Here is a 20,874-nt window from a genome sequence, read left to right on the forward strand (position 1 = left end):
CTAGTGGGGAGTGTGCAGCAGCTGCCCTCGGCTGGGGGCAGACGGGGCTTTACCCCTTTACCCCTAAAAAGACCCCGAAGTCTTTTATCCCCTACACATAACACATCGTGGTTTTACTTTAGTCTTTGAGCATCCTACGACGCTTCCCATCTTATCGCTACGCTTAAGTTTGTTCGCGTATCTATGGGAAGATGAAACTTGGGACAAAGTCTGCAAATGTTTTAACCAGCTGAGTATTTCTTTTTTCATGTTCTGTTTTTTGTGTGCTTGGGCTTTTTTTGTGAAGGCTTGGTGTTTGGTTTGGGGTCCAATGGCTCCAGGTTTGATTAAAGAATCAAATTGTGGAATCCCAGAGGAAAAACGAACTCAAAAGCGTGGGGCTCACGCAGCAGCCCTGAGCTGCCTGCAGAAAAGGGTCTCGTCCCGGGAAAAGCCCCAACACGGTCAAACTTGTCCCAGGAATAAGGACATTTCTCTCGGTTCTGTTTCCGTACAACTAACGTGCACTTAGTTAAACGTGAAAAGTATTATTTGCTTTGAACTTCCTAAGAAACGTGGCAAAGTAACATGTAGAAAGCTTCAGAAATTTCAATTAAAAATAGAGAAACAAAGAAAAGTTTTCCTCTTGGCTTGGATTGTGAAATAGAGCCGGAGATCCCACTGAGTGTTCTCGTAGGGTTTTCAGACTGGAAAAGTAGGCATTCTGCAGAGAATGAGTCAGAAAGCCAGCTTTGGGAGTACACTTTTTTCTTTCTTTTAAGTTTATTTTTATATTTTGAGAGACAGAAAGCACATGTATGGGGAGGAACAGATGAGAGAGAGAGAGAGAGAGAGAGAGAGAGAGAGAGAATCCAGGCAGGCTCCACACCATCAGTGCAGAGCCCGATGTGGGGCTCGAGCTCACCATGAGATGATGACCTGAGCTGAGCTTAAGGGTCAGACGCTTAACCGACTGAGCCACCGTGGCGCCCCTGTATAATTTCTCAGAGATGTGGAAATAGTCTAAAACCTAAATAATACACTTTCTGAGATAAAGCAGCAGAGCCAGGCAGTCCTCGGGCTCCCTTCGAGGAGGCCACGCAGGCGAACTTCCTGATTTGACGTGGACAGCACACCTGAGAGAAGCCAGGAGCTCCTGGCCACAGAGTTGCGTGTGCAGGCTTGCGTTCCACTAGGCTTGTGTCTCTACTCACAAGGACTTAAGGAAACACGCCATCTCCTTCCCTGGTTTCCGTGTCTGTAAAACAAAGTCGGATTTTACCGTCTTAAGCTCCCATGCCACTAGAATGTCTATGATCAGCATGTTTAGGGGAGTATAAACATCATCATAAGCCCACGGCTCCGAGATTAAGCCACCCATCCTGCTAAGCTCCTTCCGGCTTGTCACCGTGTAAAAGCGGGTCCTTGGACGGTCGCCCTGCATCCCTCTGGGTTGCTGGCATCGGGAGCAGCTGGCTCCTGGGTCCTCTGCTGATTTGTCCTCTCTGGCAGATCCATGCTGACGGGGCTCCACCCGCCCACTTCCGGAACCATCACCATCAACGGCAGGAACCTGCAGACAGACTTGTCTGCCATCAGAAGGGAGCTCGGGGTGTGTCCTCAGCGGGACGTCCTGTTTGACAACCTCACCGTCCTGGAGCACCTGGTCATCTTTGCTTCCATCAAGGCACCGCAGTGGACCCGGAAGGAGCTGTGCCAACAAGTCAACAGGTTAGCTCCCGCCATGTCTTTGGTAGTGACGGGTGTACAAAGAGGTGCTTTAAAAGTAGCTTTGGTGTCTTTGCTTATGAGAAGAGGAGAGCTAGCAAATTGTCCTTAACTGTGGAGTTAGGACACAGCCGCCAGCACTGGAAATTCCAGAGAAGGCTTCTCAGGGAGGACTCTGAACTTGACTTGGCCTGTCCTTGGGGTCTAGATGGGTGAGCCCACATGGGAACGTGTGGCCAAGGCTGCGCGTGGGAGGTTTGTGTCTGGAGCGGGGGGCCGGGTGTATGTCCTGAAGTGAAAGAATGGGGGGTGGGCCGAGAACTAGCTCCTGGGGCCCAGCTGGTCCTGCTAAAGGGGGTCAGACTTCTTCACACAAGCAGGTGCACATGGGCAGGGGAGGGCCAGCAGCTGCCGCTCCGGTAGACTTGTCCTGCGGCCCCAGGGCAGAGAGCACAGCCCTGGGGAAGGCTGGGGACAGAGGCCGCTTTGAGCGGGGGAGCGTGGCAGCCTGAGGGGTGGCAGAGCCAGTCGAGGGGGAGAGAAGAAGTCCCAGAACTGAAGACTGTTCAATGTCAGAAGGAGCAGACTGTGTGGACCAGCGGGATGTCCAGGGTGGGGAGTCCGGTGGACGGCTGAATGCATTTCCGGTCTCCCTGGACCAGAAGGAGGAGGGAGGAACCGGAGGTCCCTGGTGGGAAATCAAAGCGGTGTCTGGGGGATGAGCTCGGAAGGACAGGTGGGAGCAGGGACAGCAGCCTGAGTCATGGACAGCAGCTGGGTAGATGGTAAAGTTTATTTATTTTGAGAGACAGAGTGAGAGAGAGTGGGGGATGGGGCAGAGAGAGTGGGGAGAGGATCCCAAGCAGGCTCTGTGCTGCCAGGGGCTCAATCTCACAAACCTCAAGATCGGGAGCTGAGCTGAAATCAGGAGCTGGACTGGGCCGGCTGGCCTAGTTCAGGAGGCGAGTCGGGGCTCCTGCTCTGAAAGCAGGTGAGGCTAGAAGAGGTCACGGGTGCTGAGCTGGCAGGAGGGGCTCTCACCAGACGTGGGGTGAGGTGGGGGGGATGTCCCCAGCAGTTCCGGCCTCTGCTCAGGCAGGCAGAATGTGGCGTTGTTCCTGGAAAAGGAGAGGGCTGATTTGGGAAGGAGGTAAAGTCATGAGTGCATCTTACAGGGGTGAGTTGGAGGGGCAGGACGTGTCTGACACCAGAGCCCCTGTGGCACTGTGTTTAACACCTTCTGTGCTGGGCACTGCCGCGGCCACCTGCGGGCAGCTTGCTACAGAGTGTCTCCCGGAGACAGGGACGGGGCTCAGCTTCCGGGCTGGGGAAGCCAGAATATGACCTGGGGCTTGGCTGCAGCAGGGCTGTGCTGCCTGTCCCTCGGGCCGGTTGCCGTGCCGCACAGTCTGGGGTGCAGATCTGTGGGAAGCGGACATTTGCTGAGGGGAGAAAGGGGGTTCGCGGGCACATTTCTAGTGTTGCATTTCAGACGCCCATTAGGAGATCCCAGGGGTCTGAGGGGATGCTCAGGCAGTGCATGCAGGGGACAGGGGCTTAAATATGCGCTCTCAGGGCCATGGAGGGCAGGCGGCAGGCAGGTTGGGTGGTCTGGCAGGTGCACGGGCATCAGGTGGGGGAGTGGGCGGGCGGGCAGGTGAGGGGGCACCAGGTAGGTGGGCGGGCAGGCTGGTGGGTGGTCAGGCCGGTGGGTGGGCCAGCACCCTGATAGCATGTGGGAGCATCTGGACTGAAGCAGCCTGGGTCACCACGGAGCCCACGTCTGGGCCGTCAGTCCTGAAGGGATCTTGCCTGAACAATCCGTCTTTAGGCTAAGATGGGTCTAGCAGCACACACGGGAATCCTAGAGAGGCAAAGTGAGCCAGGGTCAGAGACCTTGTCTTGTCGGTGAGAAGACACACAACAAAACAAGACCACGAATGAGACCATGAACCAGAACATGGTGGAGGGAGGAATTCTCGGGGCTCAGGATCTGACCTAGAGCAGGAGGTAAAATCCGCACTGTGGTTACCTCGAATGCCCCGTGGAAAACAGTGTTGGACAAAGACTCTGAGCTGGTTCTCTGCCAGCTTGGGCCCCCACTTTCCCACACCTGGAAGGGTCCGTGCCTGGGCTGATGTCAACCCCACAGAGGTGGCCGTGTTTAGGGACCAGGGGGCGTGGACACATCACATCCCTCTGGAGACACACTCCTGTTCTGATGGCTGTATTAAGGCTCTGCGGCAGGTGGAGTCTGAACCTGGTGGAAGGAGCCTCAGGGGACATCAGCCCATAAAATCACGTGGTGCACCACACTGCATGTTCACGGTGGTTTCTTCTGTTCCTCGTCTGTCCACGGTCACGCTGTGGGCAGCTTACGTGGGCCTCTGAGGACATTCTCCTCTGCGGGGGCCTCGTTTACCTCTCATGGTGTGCTCCGGAGAGGCCCGTAATAGCAAGAACCGTGCTCGTGACTGTGGAGGCTCGGACGCGTGGGGAGAGCGTGTGTTTTGTGCGCCACAAGCCTGTCTTGAATTTGAGCGGGCACTTTGCGAGGGATGGCTGTGAACGGCTGATTGGGTCTGTACGACCTAGATTTTTTAAAAAAAGGCCCAGGTCACCACCTATTCTAATTTTAAAAAATGGCACGTGCTCCGTGTCACGGCAAACTCTGCGATTATGATCGGGTTTAAATCAAGTGCTACTTGGACTTCGTCTTTTTTTTTTTGGACGTAGGCGACCTTAACAGTTATCTGTTTGCAGCGTGTTACCTAGAAACCAGGCCGATTTGTACAAAAGCAATCTGTGTGAGATCACGTTTTAGGATAGCAGCTCCTGATTAGAGGGAGCAGAAACTGAAGACACGGGGTTTAGAGCCAGCACACCCCGAACTGGGTCCGGTGGGACCACCCGATTCCCTTGACGCACAGGATTGTTAAGATGTGAGTCAAGGGAGATGGGATCCCTGGGAGAATCTTCCGAGTGCGTATCTGTCAGGATGTCGGGTCTCTACTGTTTTGCCCTTGATTTGCCCTTGATTGGACATCAAGAAGTCAGAAGAGGAACTTGATCAGGACTTCAGTCAGGGAGATGTCGCTATGGGGCTCTTGGAGTTCTGGCACACACCGTGGGGCCCCAGGTGTTTGAGGGTGGTGAGGTCGTCAAGGTCTTGTGTGCAGGTAGATAAGGGAGGACAAAGGACTGGGCGCTGGGCAGGCGGCAGTGGACACAGTGTGGAAACAATGGACAGGTGAGCAGGACCACCCAGGGGGCGGGACGGAGAGACCGGTCGGTAAGGGGAAGACAAGTCCGCTAAGGAGGGGCTTGGTCAAGTGCATCAGATGCTATTGAGGGTCAGGTCCAACGAAGGCTGAGGGGCGACCTGTGGATTTCAGGTGTGGAGGTCGTTGTTGACCTCGACAGGAGTTTATTTATTTGAGGGCAGGTGGTGGAGGGGAGAGCGGCAGAGAGAGAGAGAGAGAGAGAGAGAGAGAGAGAGAGGGAGGAAAAATCCCAAGCAGACTCCACACTGTTAATGCAAAGCCTGACAGGGCTGGAACCCACGAACCTGGAATTATGACCTGAGCTGAGATCAAGAGTCGGACCCTCAACTGACGGAGCCACCCAATCGTTCCAAGGGGACATCACTCTTGGAGGCAGGGAGGGCCCTGTGTGAGTGGGGGACAGTGGGCAGCTGAGCCTTTGGGGTTGAGTGACTGCCAGAGGCCGGGACTAGCTGGGAAAAGGGATGTGGTGGACAGAGGGGGATGTGGGGCATCGACCTCTGGAGGACTGTGGTTTCTGGAACGACAAGGCCCTGGGTACAGCTGGCTGTGAGTGGGTGGAATCAGGTTCAGGTCAAGGTGATGGAGGGGTTTGAGGTTTAATGTCACAACGTTCTTGAGGAGACCTGCTTGGGGACACCTGGCATCTTTCTATTTGTTTTCTGAGCTGATTGATCTCTGGTCAACGTGCCTGAGTTGGGTTTAACAGCTGTATTGGAATCACCCAGGTGGGGCCGTGTCGGTGGGCCACGTCTAATTGGTGACAGACAGTCAAGATGGTTATCTGCGGAAAATGCTCTGTATCCCACCCTGGGGAGCTACATGAGCTCTTTCCGGGCCAGGATGGAAAGGTTGTAAATAATGACACAGACAGGACACATTTACTTAAGGATCCGACAAGCAGGTCTTTGGGGTTTCACCCAAGTGTCTTTGCTTAGGCTTCTGGAACTTTCTAGAACCGGATGGTTCTTGCTCAACTGTTTGGAACCTTTATGATTCTTCTGGCGTCCAGCCCCCTGTCTGACTGCGTGCTGGCGAGCCGGGAGTGGGAAGGATGCTCGCAGCTTAGCGGGCAGGGAATCCTTGGGCTGGGGGCCAGGCTTGGGGAAGAAAGAACACGATGGAAGAAGGTGAGGAGGGGGTGAATGTCTGCCGAGCTAACAGGGTGCCACGGCCGAGGGGGAAAGAGGAGACCCCAGAAGGAGGTGAAACTTCGCAGGGGGAGGCCTTCTGGGCCCCGAGCGTCTGGGATCCGGAGCCCCACCGGAGGGCATCGACGGCTGACCTTCACACGAATGGACTCTGACAGTTCATACTTAGCTTGTGGCATTGCACGGGAACTTCCTGACTCCTGAGTCAGGAAGGCAGGTGGATACTGACGTGGGGCCGGGGGGCCCCGACTCAGAGGCCTTCCCCGGACCACTCTGTGGTGCATGGTGGAGTGGGACCTCCGCTTTGCTCCTTCTGACCCCAGCAGTGCACACTCTGGTGGAAATGCCGGCCCCTCGGCAGAGGGCATGGTGACATGAAGAGAGATACCTTGTCCGGAGAGGAGACGAGTCTCTCCCGAAGACGGTACTTGGTGGACCCCAGCTGGGCAGGCCTCGCACGAGGCCCGTCGGGTGTGATTTCCCCGGAGCCTCAGGAAGGCCGGTGCCTCCGCGTCCGGACTCTGGAGCGCATGACGCTTCCAGGCCTCCTCCGCGTCCTTGCTCGTCCTCGTTTGGGGGGGGCCGTCCGCAGTGGAGCTGCGAGGTGTCGAGGGGGAAGAGTGAGGGCTCCGCTCTTGTTTCAGAACCCTGCGGGACGTGGAGTTAACACCGCATCGGCACAAACAGACCCGCGTGCTCTCCGGAGGCATGAAGAGGAAGCTGGCCATCGGCATCGCCTTCATCGGTGCGTCGGGGACCGTGGTTCTGGATGAGCCGACCAGCGGGGTGGACCCCTGCTCCCGCCGCAGCATTTGGGACATTCTCCTCAAGTACCGAGAAGGTAGGAACGGGGCCGTGGCGCTGTCTTCCAGGGATGCTGTGGCACGGGCAGAGCAAGGAAGGCCTTCTTCTGTGAGGGGCCGGGTCGTCCCCCCCGGGGGGACACATGACCTTTTCCAGAAGAAGCAGCTGTCACGAGAGCCAACAGAGATCTGTCTGTGATATGGCGTCTCTGTAGTGCCTGGGATCACTTCCTTTGAGTCCCATCTTCCCAACTGACTTCGCGATGGGGTTATCAATGCAGGCTGTATGTGATTTCAATGAAGACTGTACTCCTCTCGGGGCGCCTGGGGGGCTCAGTCGGTTGAACGACCAACTCTTGATTTTGGCTCAAGTCATGATTCCAGGTTGTGGGATGGAACCCTGCATTGGGCTCTGCACTGGGCGTAGAGCCTGCCTGGGATTCTGTCTCTGTCCCTCTCCTCCCCCACCTGCTCTGTCTCTCTCTTTCTCTCTCTCTATAAAAAGAAAATTGAGCTCCTCTGAATTGTGTGCCATCATGGAATCCTAGGTGATTAGAGCAGGTGTCCTTGCTGTGATGTAGGATGAGCCCTCCTTTCCTCGGGTGAGGAAACCGGGGTACGCAGAGTGGGCATGGGGTTTGCTCACAGCTATAGAGGGGGCTTGGGGAGCCCGGGTGGCTGGGGACTCCGGGCTGAGGGGTTCCTGTATCACCTGTTTTGTCCTGGGTTTCCAGTTTAGGGTGTGGGATGGGCAGATACTCACTCCCCACCTGGGACTCCTTCTGTGATCCTGACAGCCTCGGAGCATTGCCACGGTGTTCACACAGAAATGCCCCAGTCGGGAAGGAAGCAGGGGGAACAGGGTGACTTAGCTTGTGACTATGGAGTCTGGAGAAACTCTGCTTTTCTCTCTTCCCTTTTGAGTACAAGACCTGACTTGACCTGAGCCTTCTCCTCCCTGGGGGAGATTAGGATTTGCTGCTTAAGAAATACACAGAGCGGGGGCACCAGGGGGGGCTCAGGCGCTGAAGCGTCCGACTTTGGCTCGGTCATGATCTCACGGTTCGTGGGTTCGAGCCCCGTGTCAGGCTCTGTGCTGATGGCTTGGGGCCTGGAGCCTGCTTGGGATTCTGCATCTCTCTCTCTCTCTGCCCCTCCCCCACTCGCTTGCGTTCTCTCTCAAAATAAATAAATCAATTAAAAAAAAAAAAGGAAAGACACAGAGAAGGAACCAGAAAGAAGCCCTGTATTCTTAGCACTCAGAGGGCCGCACCCAGAGGACCCAGGCCATCACGTGTCTCCTCAGGAAGGAAAGATACTTCATCCTAAGGCTGGGCTCAGGGAGGAAGATGGCACTAAGGAAACATGAAATAACAATCCTGTTCCTTTTGGTTCCAGAAACGTAGGGGGTGTGTGGATGCAGAAGACAGAGAAGAAGCAGGGAAACGGAATGAGGAGATGGTGGCTTTCTGTTCCCTTCTGGGTGTGGGCCTGGGATGGGGTGAGGCTGTACCACCACCAGGGGGTGACCCGGGAGGGGGGTGGGGTGTACCGTCAGGGGTGACCCTGGAGGGGGGTGAGGTTGTGTCAGTGGCCTGGGCTCTTCTGACCTCCTGCAGCCTCACTGCTGTTCTGGAGGCCCAGCGGAGCGTGGGGGCCAGGGAGGCACCCATGGTCCACATCCCACACTTTCACGGGTGCCAGGCTTTGGCACTGAGGGGGAGACACGTCTGTCAGAGATTCTGACTGCGTCAGCAGGGCAGAGGCCCAGAGAGCGGGGAATGCTCTGTGCTCTGACCTGACCCTTTCTGGGCCTTGCCTAAGCTCCCAGGGTCATCCGGAGACCACAGCACAAGAGATCCTGACCCTTGCCCATAAAATGGGAGCGCCTGAACCTCTGTGCCAGAGACCCTGAACCCCACTTAAGGGAAGGAGGAAACAGAGGTAAAGCTAATTAATTAATTTATTAATATTCATTTATTGTTGAGAGAGAGACAGAGCGTGAATGGGGGAGGAGCAGAGAGAGAGGGAGACACAGAACCCGAAACAGGCTCCAGGCTCTGAGCTGTCAGCACAGAGCCCGACACGGGGCTCGAACTCACAAACTGTGAGATATTGACCAGAACCGAAGTCAGACGCTCAAACGCCTGAGCCCCCAGGCTCCCCGAGATAAGGCTAATTTAAACTGCACTAAGTCATTTCCCTGCCACTCCTGAGTTGGGGCTGATGAAGAAGATGGGCGAGCAGCCGACCAGCACACAGCTTCCATCGTCCCCGAAAGCCTGAGTTGCGGTATGCATCAGCTAGCAAGGCTGCTGTTCTCCTGCACTTTAAAAACTAGAGATGGAATCTTCCAGGGTTGAGTCATGAACACAACGGTATCTCTGGACAGAAAGCCGATGCTATAGAATGTCCCATCCCATTGTTATAACTTACTTGTTTTCTCACTGTCCTTGGTCGGTGAGCAGTGATTTCTGTCTCCGAAAAGGAGACCAAGAGGGCTGGCTGTTTCGTCTCAAAGGAGGGCTGCTCTGACTCAGGGTAGTGAGAGGTAAGCAGCTGAGTTAGGTGGTCCCTCTAGGAAAACATGTACTCAGGAATCAGAATAGATCGCTGATTCTGGAAAGAGCCCCATACTCCCGGGTGACCGTGCTGTAGCTTTGTGAAGCAGATGTAAGGACTGAACAAAAACAGTTGTTCCCTGCTGAGTAGAAAGAGGCTTTTCCGCCTGCATACCAGCACCTGCAGGGCTCGGTTGGCCTGGGGTTTTATCCGCGTGTTCGCTGCCTTCCTGGGCTCCCTTGGAAGAATGAGGAAGGACAGGATGCCCGGACAAATTAGCACGGAACTACCTAATTCTCCTACTCACACTCTCGCTGCACATGACCCTGGAGAAACGATCACATTCCTGTGTGTGTGAGTGTTTCCACGTGTAGGCTTTTGGGAGAAGTAAGTGTACTGTAGACGAAAGCGTGTGGCTCCATATCTGGTCCTTGGGTGCTCGGTCAGTGAGCTCGTCGTTGCTATCATTAAAATAGACAAGAGGAGGGGCGCCTGGATGGCTCAGTAGATTAAGCATCAGACTTTGGTTCAGGTCATGATCTCACAGTCTGTGGGATCGAGCCCCGCGTCGGGCTCTGTGCTGACAGCTGGGGCCCTGGAGCCTGCTTCGGATGCTGTGTCTCCCTCTCTCTCTGCCCCTCCCCTGCTCATACTCTCTCTCTCTCTCTCAAACTGAATAAAACATTTAAACAATTTTTTTTTTTAAGAATAAAAGCACATGAGGGGCACCTGGGTGGCTCAGTTGGTTGAGCGCCAGACCTCGGCTCAGGTCATGATCTCATGGTCCATGAGTTCGAGCCCCGCGTCGAGCTCTGTGCTGACAGCTCGGAGCCTGGAGCCTGCTTCGGATTCTGTGTCTCCCTCTGTCTCTGCCCCTCTCCTGCTTACGATCTGTGTCTCTGTTTCTCAAAAATGAAAAATGTTAAAAAAAAAAGACAAATTTAACATAGACAAGAGGAGGTGGAGGTGGGGGATACCACTTTTGGAAGGGGAGGCATGGAACATACCACGGAATCCACGAGAGACAGGAAAGCAGCATCTTATAAAGTAATGCTTTGCAGTTTGGGGGGTGTGTCTTCTTATCCCCTGAGAGACCATCCTGGGTCAATAATCAGTATTTCTGGACTTAATATACTTTTATTTTTTTTGGAATGTAAGTTCTGTTTGATGTTTATTTTTAGACCATTGTGTGGTGTGGGAACGCATCACCCCAAGTGTAGGTTGCACTAATCCCAGGGTCTAACCGGCCCCGAATCCCAGATCAGGGACTGAGCAACTCTTAGTAACCTCGAAGGACCTCTGGATGGGAGGTTGGCCTTGATCTTTGGGACACAGCTGTGGTGAGGGCGGTCATGGCACCCACCTGTTGCCCTGGGGTCTACATTTCATGGTTTCCTTTTGGATGCCTTTATTTATTTATTTATTTATTTATTTATTTATTTATTTAGGGAGACTAGTCTTTTCATCTTTCTGCTTTATTAAAAAACATCAAATCAGGGTTCCTGGGTGGCTCAGTTGCTTGAGGGTTCAACTTCGGCTCAGGTCATGGTCTCACGGTTCGTGGGTTTGACCCCCACGTCCGGCTCTGTGCTGAGAGCTCGGAGCCTGGAGCCTGCTTCAGATTCTGTCTCTCTCTCTCTCTGTCTCTCTGCCCCTCCCCTGCTCAAGCTCTGTCTCTCTCTGTCTCAAAAATAAACATTACATAAAAACAAACATCAAAAAAATTAGTGATGGGCTTTCAATCGTGTCCGGGATCCCCTGGGGGCCTTCCTGGTGCCCGTTCTGACGCCCCCGCCTTGGGACGCAGGTCGGACCATCATCTTCACGACCCACCACCTGGATGAGGCTGAGGCTCTCGGTGACCGTGTGGCCCTCCTGCAGCATGGCCGGCTCCGCTGCTGCGGTCCCCCCTTCTGCCTGACCCAGGCCTACGGCCAGGGACTCAGCCTGACGCTCAGCAAGCAGGTACGAAGCACAGTGACCTAGATACGCGGGAGAAATGCCCTTCCTGTGTGGGGCAGAGGAGACAAATTCGGCGGTCCTGTGACAGAGTTTTACACTTTGGACCCAAATCAACTGAACGAATATTGATTCTGAGTCCAGTGTTGCCCGTAATGCTGCTGTCCTATGAAGGGAGGCCTGAGGGCCTTGGGGTCTCGGTACATGTGGAGGAAAGGGTGTACCTGAGAACGAAAGCATGGTCACTGTGGTGTGTGCACAGCATGCTCAGGAGCCGGCAGGGTGGGGATCTGCTGTGGGCTCCTGGTGGTCGGGGAAGGGGGGCACTGAGCTGCAGACAGCGTTTCCTGGTGGCCCCAGACAGGAACTTCCCGTGTCATGGGTGGACTGGAGAGGGAGTCGGTAATTGAGTGGAAGTCTCTGTGCACAGCAGCCCGGATGCCAGAAGAAATCCCCCAGGGCTGAGCGGAGCAATTAGCCCCTGTGACCCCAGTGCATTTGCACTGACAGAGGCATCAGATGAGGCTCAAAAGTACCTGATTGGTAACAGCATCCGCTGGGTCTGGCCAGGCAGTATCGTAGCCCAGATGCTCTACAAGTATTTTTCTTCTTATTTTTTTAAATGTTTATTTATTTTTGAGAGTTGAGAGCAAGAGAGAGACAGAGAGTGAGCAGGGGAGGGGCAGAGAGACGGGGAGACTCAGAATCTGAAGCAGGCTCCAGGCTCTGAACTGTCAGCACAGAGCCCCACACTGGGCTCAAACCCGTGAACTGTGAGATCGATCATGACCTGAGCCAAAGTTGGACACTTAAGCGACTGAGCCACCCAGGTGCCCCTGGAAGTATTTTTCTGACAGTAACTGTTCTTTTCGGAGGCTAAAGATTTATGATAATGTAGTGAGGGACCTCCAGGGTAAAAGTACATTTAGAGGTCCTGTCAACCGAAGCCTGGCAGAGGTGGCTGTGGGGTTGGGATGCAGGGGCTGTGGGCCCAGAGTCAAGGTTCCTGCTTCCTCTCTGACTTGGGTAAAGTATCTTGCTGTCCCAAGGTGCCTCCTTCCCTCCGTGGTTGGATCCTTGTCTCCCCTTTAAGAAGACCCAGCCCTATATCCTGTAGTCCCCTTGCTAAGATTGTCCCCAGCTCAGGGGGCGCATGTGCGTATAGCCCTCCCCAGGCCTGTCCGAGGAGCCTGGTGACCATGGCCAAGATGGGCGTGCGGGTCTCACCTTGTTGGAATTACCACCAGAGATTTATTTTTAAAAAGGAAGAAGTACAGGGGAGCCTGGGTGGCTCAGTCGGTTACACATCCAACTCTTGGTTTCTGCTCAGCTCATGATCTTATGGTTTGTGAGTTTGAGCCCCGTGTTTGGCTATGCACTGACGGCGTGGAGACTGCTTGGGATTCTCTCTCTCTCTCTCTCTCTCTCTCTCTCTCTTTCTCTGTCTTTCAAAAATAAAATAAAACAAACTTAACTAAATAAAAAGAAGAATTACACCGTGTCCTAGAAATGCCCGTGGCTTAAATGATATTTCTCGACGTCGCTGCTTTGAATTGGAATTTCAGACATGACCTCAGATGACGTAAAGTCGGTATTTTTGGACTAACGAGCCTTGCTGTTTTCTCACCCCCTTTGTGGGACGGCCAGCCTTCTGCTCCAGAGACCGATGACCCGAAGCACGTCACTCGTGCCACGTCTCTGATCCAGACCTACATCCCTCAAGCCTTCCTCAAAGACAGCAGCGGGGCTGAGCTGGTCTACGGCATTCCCAAGGATGCAGACAGAGCCTGCTTCAAAGGGCTGTTCCAGACCCTGGAGCAGAACCTCGACCATCTGCATCTGACGGGCTTCGGGATTTCAGACGCCACACTGGAAGAGGTACGTTCAGCTGGTCGGGTGCGCTTTTAACTGACTACGTTTGGTTTGCCACCCTGCGTCGGTGGTGAGGCGGGGGTAAGGCAGCGGGGAGGGCGCGTGACGGAGAACATGGCCGATTTATTGTTTCCAGGGTCTGATCAGTGCCACACACCACGTAAGCCAATATGGACCAGAGCACGCCACATGGGTCACGATCGTTCTTTAGGGAAAATCCGCATTTTAAGATTTGAGAGCTTTGATGTCTTTACTCCGGAGTCGTTACGTGTCTGAACGCTTGTCAGTAGTCGGGGGGTGGCTTGCCTTGTCTCCTCATCTGGAGACCCCCTGACTTTCTCCGTGGACCTGCTTCTGTTTGGGAGCCCATGGTCCCACGCTGGGCAGAGGAGGAGATGTGCAGAAGGTCAGGCTCACGGACGTTGCTGGCTCCTGGTGAGCCCCATGCTGCCCCCCAGTTATGCTTTCCTGTCACTTGGGACTGAGCCAGCTGACAACCACCTTTCAGTGTGGTTTCTCTGTACCAGCGGGAGGCTGACCCAGGTATTTCCTCCAGGATGGCTGTGGGTGTAGCTGAACCCAAGGTGAGCCTTGCTTTGGGGCCTGGAGCTCGGCGAGCCTCAGCTGACTTGTGATTTTCCCTCATTTATTATCTATAGAAAGTGCTGCAGATTTAGAATGAAAATCCATGATGCAAAGGGGAAATCTGGGCAGAGTCTCAGAGCCCTCTGTCTTCATGAGGCAGGAATAGTCCTAGGAGCCGATGAAGTTTGTGGTTTGCAGTCAGCACTCAGAGTCGGAAATATTAGAGACCTTACAGAACCACGAGAATGGAAAGATCGTGACTTCTGGCATGTCGGAGCTGGGGTGCCTGGGGGGGCTCAGTCGGCTGAGCTTCTGACTCTTGATTTCAGCTCAGCTCATGATCCCAGGGTCCTGGGGTTGATCCAGCCCAGTGTCAGGCTCTGTGCTGAGCATGTAGCCTGCTTGGGATCTTCTCTCTCTCTCTCTCTGCCTCTCCTTTGCTCTCCTCCCTCCCCAACCCCCCACTGCCTGCCAAATAAATAAGCAAACTTAGGAAAGAAAAAAAGAAAGTCAAAGCCTGAACTTTGGGCTGTGTTTCGGAATGGATTCGGGGCCTGGGTTAGCAACGTGACGGAAACAGCGACCGCGTGTGTGTGAATCAGTGTAGATAGTGGCTCAGTGTAGATAGTGGCCGCAGGAACTTTTGTCTGGAATAAAATGGTCACAAAAGATGGTAAAATGTAACAAGATTTACCGTATATTTTTTTTTAATTTTTTTTAATGTTTATTTATTTTTGAGACAGAGAGAGACAGAGCATGAGCAGGGGAGGGGCAGAGAGAGAGGGAGACACAGAATCCGAAGCAGGCTCCAGGCTCCGACCTGTCAGCACATAGCCTGACGCGGGGCTCGAACTCACAGACTGTGAGATCGTGACCTGAGCTGAAGTCGGATGCTTAACCGACTGAGCCGCCCAGGTGCCCTAAGATTTATCATATTTTAAATATGTAGTATGTATAACTAAATATTTTCTAAATGAACCGCGAACAGGACACTTGTAAAGATACGTGCAGCGTCTGGGACTAGAGCATCGTAGTGGAAAGGGTGTGAGCTCTGCCCCCGCCGGTTCTAATCCAAATTCCTTTCCTTCCAATATCTAGGGCCTTGGGTACATCATTCTACTCGTGTGAGGCTGGGGGTTTTGATCTTTGAAATGGAATGACTGCAGCGGCTTACTTGGTTATTCTAGGGCTTTGCCATAACACTTCCTGCTCAGAACAAGCCAGTCAGCAATGGTAAAGGTTCTTCCTGCCTGTGGAAACACAGAGAGTGACATCATTGTCACAGCTTTGGAATGACATGGAAGGAAGTTGTATCCGTGCTCCAGGGAAACGTGCCAGCTGCTGTGTCTGCGAGATAGTAGTTGTGATAGTTGGGAACTTTGCGGTCACTGTTTTCCTGCGCACGCAGGGACCCCCCACCTTTGAGAGTCGTTTTACCGGTTTGGGTCACTTGAAATGGAAAAAGATGGGCACCAGCATGGCTCAGTAGGTTAACATCCGACTTGGGCTCAGGTCATGATCTGAGGGGGTCTGTGCTGACAGCTCAGAGCCTGGACCCTGCTTTGGATTCTGTGTCTCCCTCTCTCTGCCTCTGCCTTGCTTGTGCTCTCCATCTCTCTTTCTCTCTCTCTCTCTCAAAAAAAAAAAAAACATTAAAAATATTTTTTAAAAAAAGGAAAAAAAAATTTCTCTTTTTCTTTTTGGTCTTTCCTAATTGCTTTTATTTTCTCAGTGAAATGGGAAAGAAAGGCATCAGTTGTACATGAGCACGGGGAGATTTCCCGACAATAATTTCCTTTGCATCGTAAGATTTTTTCTTTGTGTTTCTTTCCCTCCCTTCCTTCCCTCTTCCTTCCTTCCCTCCCCTCTTCCCTTCCTCCTCCCTTCCCTCCCTCCTCCCCTCCCCTCTTCCTTTCCTCCCTCTTCCTCCCATCCTCCCTTCCTCTCCTCCCCTCCCCTCTTCTTTCCCTCCCTCTTCCTTCCCTCATTCTTCCTCCCCTCCCTCCTCCCCTCCCTTCCCCACACCCCTTCCCTCCCTCTTCCTCCCCTCCCTCTTCCCCTCCCTTCCCCACACACCTTCCCTCCCTCTTCCTCCCCTCCCTACTCCCCTCCCTTCCCCACACCCCTTCCCTCCCTCTTCTTCCCCTCCCTCCTTCCCCTCCCCTCCCTCCTCCTCTTTCCTTCATCCCTCCCTCCTTCTTCTCCTCCCCCCACCCTCTTCCCCCTTCCTCCCTACCCCTTCCTCACTATTATTACCTCCCCTCCCTCCCTCCCACCCTCACTCCCTCCTTCCTTTTCTGCCAAATGATCAGGTCTGGCTGCATTTCCAGCCACAGCCCTGGATTAAATCAGAGACTTCTGGAGCAGAGAAGGTGTCAGCTCTGCCTTTTACTCATTTGTGCGTGCTGGTAGGGCTCGTTTTAGCTGCCAGAATCTTCTTTAAGCCACTCGTCTCCTTTATAAGCGTGGTTTTAGTAAAAGCTAGACAAATCAATGGGAAATTGACTTACATGAGCCACAGAAAGCTGTCACTTGTGGGGCCCGAGGGGCCAGTGAGGCGGCCTCTGTCACCGCGGACCCGCTGCCCCTGGCTGATGCAGGACGCCTTCCATATTAGGAATGCCCACCTTCTGACAGGGTTTAGTGGGAGTGGAAACCGAGGTCCTCGTAGTTTCCTACACCCCGGAGTGGTGATGACTGTCCCCCAGGGCAGCCCCCAAGGTTCTGACTGAATCAAGGGAGTTTCCCAGCACCCGGACCGCAGAGCCCCGGCCTGGGTTGGAATCCATTCTCCAGGCCATTGGCCAAATGTGTCCCTGGGAGCTGTGAGAGCCACAGGGTGGGGTTGATGGAAGGGGCTCCTGGCAAAGCCTGAAATGCCCATGAAATGCCCAGGGAGCCAGCCTCGGAAGGGCTGGAGGGCTGGGTGGTGCTGGGTGGTCTTTCTGCCACCCTCCTGGATGGTGAGTTCCCCTGGGGCCTTCGCGCCCGTGGACCGCTCCGGGGCTGGGAGCTGGTTTTGTGTGTGTGTGTGGGGGGGTGCCTCCTTCCCACACCCTGACTCACTGACAGCTTGGCCTGGCCTGGCCTCGCCCGCCCGGGGGTCCTTCCTTTCATGGCTGATGTCTGTCCCCTTCCCTGTCCTCCACCCTGGAGAGAGGAGACTGTGGAGGAAGTCTTATGGCACCATGCCCAGAATCTTAAGTCAGGTTTAAAATTTTCTGGCCTGTGCCGCTTTGTAACAGGAGTTACTCTAACTGATGATACCAATCTTAAGCGGTGTCCATTTCCCCATAACCTTTGCTTCTATGGCTGCCTAATTTCTGTTTAAAAGGCTTCCTGGGGCACCTCAGTCTGTTGAGCATCCGATTCTGTTTTGGTTCAGGTCATGATCTCACAGTGCATTAGATCGAGCCCCGCATCGGGCTTTGCATTCACAGTGAGAAGCCTGCTTGGGGGTCTCTCTCTCTGCCCCTCCCCTCCTCCCTCTTCTCTCTCAAAATAAATAAACATTAAAAAAAAAAAAAAAGCCTCCAGGATACCGTTTGTCCTGCAGGCCCTGAGTGCGGTGGGAGCAGCTGGGTCGGGGAGCAGCCCGCGTGTGGCTGGAACCCCATTCTTCTCCTCGATGAAACAGAAATTTCTTCCCTAACGTTCTCAACACCGTTTCTGTTTGGATCAGATAATTCGATAACCCTCAGAACAGGTGACAAACTGCAGGAAGTCATGCAAAGGTGAGGACTTCTCTGCATCACCTTCACTGCATTTAAATCCAGAATACACGTGCTGTTGGGTATTCGGAAAGTAAGCGTTTCTGTATTTTAGCCCTTCTGTATTTTTAGTGTTATCATAGGTATGTAATCCCAGCACAGCTTCTAGAAATTCTTTGTTTTCAAATTTTAATGTTTATTTTTCAGAGAGAGACAGAGTATGAGCGGGGGAGGGACAGAGAGAGGGAGACACAGAATCCGAAGCAGGCTCCAGGCTCCGAGCTGTCAGCACAGAGCCCAACGCGGGGCTCGAACCCACAAACCGCGAGATCATGACCTGAGCGGAAGTCGGACACTTAACAGACTGAGCCACCCAGGCGCCCCTAAAGATTCTAAAGTGATCTTTACACACAATGTGGGGCTCGAACTTATAACCCCGATATCAGGAGTCACACACTCCGCCACTGAGCCAGCCAGGCGGTCCCTGAAAATTCTTTTTATGCTAATTCCCTAAATATTCCTATTTCTGATTTGTATTTCCCTTTATTCTCCAAAATATTCTTTCTTTTTAAAGATTTTTATTTCTGAGTAATCTCTACACCCAATATGGAGCTCAAACTCACAACCTCAAGATCCACACCCTCCATCATCTGAGCCAGCTGGGTGCCCCCAAAATATTCTTATCTATACCCCTTGATGCACCTTTTGGAAATTTCTTAATCTGTCTCCTCTTTGCCCTGTTTTCTTTTCCATTCTTTATTTTTGAAGTTGCATATAGGAAAACCCACTCAGTAAATTTTGGCAAAGGCATTGGGTCGTGGGGCCATCACCAAAATCTGGATAGGGAGGGAGTCCATCCTTACTGCCTGCTTCAGGGAGTAATTCCTTCATGCACCTTGCTTCTCTGCAACCCGCTGTTTGTTTCTTCCCCAGATCCCCCCCGCCCCCCGCCTGCCCCCGCCCCTTGGTGCTCATCCTCCCAAAACAAGCCCAACCGGAAGCAGCAGAACCAGTCGTGCAATTACTTGGGACATTTTACATGTGCTTCTCCAATTTCCTGCAGTGATTTCTACCTGCTGTACTTAGTACATGCTTTGCACATAATAGGTGCTAACAGGTATCGGTTAGACGCTCATGTGTCTTTCTTTTCTCTTGCACACACGCAGGTGCTCAAAAAGAACCCATCTGTCTTAAGGGTAACCATAAACAACCATCTGAAATACAGATTTAACAAGATAGAATATTACAGCCTATGTGGGCTTGTTTGAAAACGGGATCTTAAATTGAAAAAAGATTAAGCCTTTTAAAAACTTTCCTTTGTTTGATGGAGTCTATAAAATATCTATCTCAACCAATTTTGTCTCCTTACAGCGGGCAAGTATCGACTTTCTTGTCTTGTGTCTGTTATCGATCCATAGTCAGCGTGGATAAGCACCCTGCACGTGCTTTCCCTTTGTTCGCCTGTGCGGTGCCTGACAACTTACAGCAGGTGCATGGGGGCCTGTCCAGGGATGCTCCTGACTCTGTAGCTAGAGAGCAGATTTCATTTTCTTTTTCTTTTTTTAATGTTTATTTATATTTGAGAGAGAGAGAGAGAGAGTGTGTGTGTGCATGGGACAGGGTCAGAGAAAGAGGAAGACACAGAATCGGAAGCAGGCTCCAGGCTCCCAGCTGTCAGCACTGAGCCCGACATGAGGCTCGAACCCACGAACCGTGAGATCGTGACCCGAGCCGAAGTCGGACGCTTAACCAACTGAGCCACCCAGGCGCCCTGAGCAGATTTCATTTTAAACTGCAGTAAATTCCATGTAACTCATGGCCCCTAAAGACACCCCCAAGCCAGTGAGGCTGAGATGTCAAATCTGATCATACAGCCACCATGTGTGGAGTGTGTTTGCTTTGCATGGTGGGGGACCAGGGAGAGCTGGAGCTCCCTGGGTGTGCACAGGAAGTACCTTTGCAGCCAGCTCGGAAGCCAAGGCGAAATCTTTTCATGTCATGCAAATGGAGTGATTCTTAGTGGTGCATTTTTTTCGACTTTTAAATATGTTTATTTATCTAGTTTTGAGAGAGAGAATGTGAACGGGGGAGGAGCAGAGGGAGAGAGAGAGAGAGGGGCGGGGGGACAGAGAATCCCAAACCGGCTCCAGGCTCTGAGCTGTCAGCGCAGAGCACAACGCGGGGCTCGTTCGCGAACCACGAGACCATGACCTGAGCCGAAGTTGGATGCTCAGCTGACCGAGCCACCCAGGCACCCGCCTGAAGACTCTTTATTTAAAAAAAATTTTTTTAAACATTTATTTTATTATTGAGAGACAGAGAGAGACAGAGCATGAGCTGGGCAGAGAGAGGAGGAGACACAGAATCAGAAGCAGCCTCCAGGCTCCGAGATGTCAGCACAGAGCCCGACGTGGGGCTCGAACTCACAGACTGTGAGATCATGACCCAAGCCGAAGTTGGACACTTAACCAACTGAGCCACCCGGGCACCCCCTGAAGACTCTTTAAATTCTCAGTCTTCATCCCGCTGCTTTGCCCCTCCCCCCATGTTCCTGGCCTGAAACAGTTACGACCATGACATCAGTCAGGTGGTGGTTTCTCTTGTTCTGTAACTCATCCTGCATCTTTTTCGTTGGCATTAGACAGAAACGGAATGCTTTTCTTCACCATGTTTGTTTATTTGTATTGGTAAGGATCACCGTATGCAGTGAGCCAGAATTTGCTGCGATCCTAATTTGCTTGGATGCCGGAGTCCTACCAGGTTTAGCCCCTGGCGCTCCTTCGTGCTGACTCTGTGCCCTAACACAGCCCCACGATCTTCCAGTGTCTTATGTTCTGACGTCACCAGGTGCTCTGGGCGCCCGAAGCGCATTCCCCCGCCTGACCCTAGAATCGGCTATTTCTGCAAGGGGGCCCGGCTGTAGGTGCACATGTGGTGTGGGGAAACACTGCTCCTGTCCTGACCTGGGGGTGGCTGGACAGTCTCCATTTGCTGCTCTTTCTCCCCTCACGGTGAAAGCCAGGGGTTCACCTCCACAGGGAAACTCCCCAGGGCCAGGCCAGCCACACTGGGTTCTTTGAGTGTCCCCTCTTCGTCTTTGTCTCTCCCTCCCTGACCAGGGCAGACTCAGCTTCCATATCGGAGGCTGTCCCCTTGTTTGCCCAATCCGCCCACACCTCTGGAGCACCACAACTTTAATGCCCCCTGGACAGAACCTGTGCCCCCCCCAGCCCCTCCTGGA

General features: G+C 53.2%; 1 protein-coding gene across 1 annotated transcript in view; it reads left to right on the plus strand.

Annotated features, from left to right (window-relative positions):
* The window catches only part of LOC132679001 (ATP-binding cassette sub-family A member 13), a 301,866-nt gene that overhangs the window by 98,525 nt on the left and 182,467 nt on the right, over positions 1-20,874 (plus strand). The window contains exons 22-25 of the mRNA XM_060632081.3: positions 1,492-1,710; positions 6,787-6,983; positions 11,315-11,472; positions 13,114-13,344. Coding sequence (XP_060488064.3) covers positions 1,492-1,710; positions 6,787-6,983; positions 11,315-11,472; positions 13,114-13,344 — 805 coding nt within the window. The remainder of the gene's footprint in view (positions 1-1,491; positions 1,711-6,786; positions 6,984-11,314; positions 11,473-13,113; positions 13,345-20,874) is intronic.

Source organism: Panthera onca, chromosome A2 (genome assembly GCF_046562875.1).
Source record: "Panthera onca isolate mPanOnc1 chromosome A2, mPanOnc1 haplotype 2, whole genome shotgun sequence".
NCBI lineage: Eukaryota > Metazoa > Chordata > Mammalia > Carnivora > Felidae > Panthera > Panthera onca.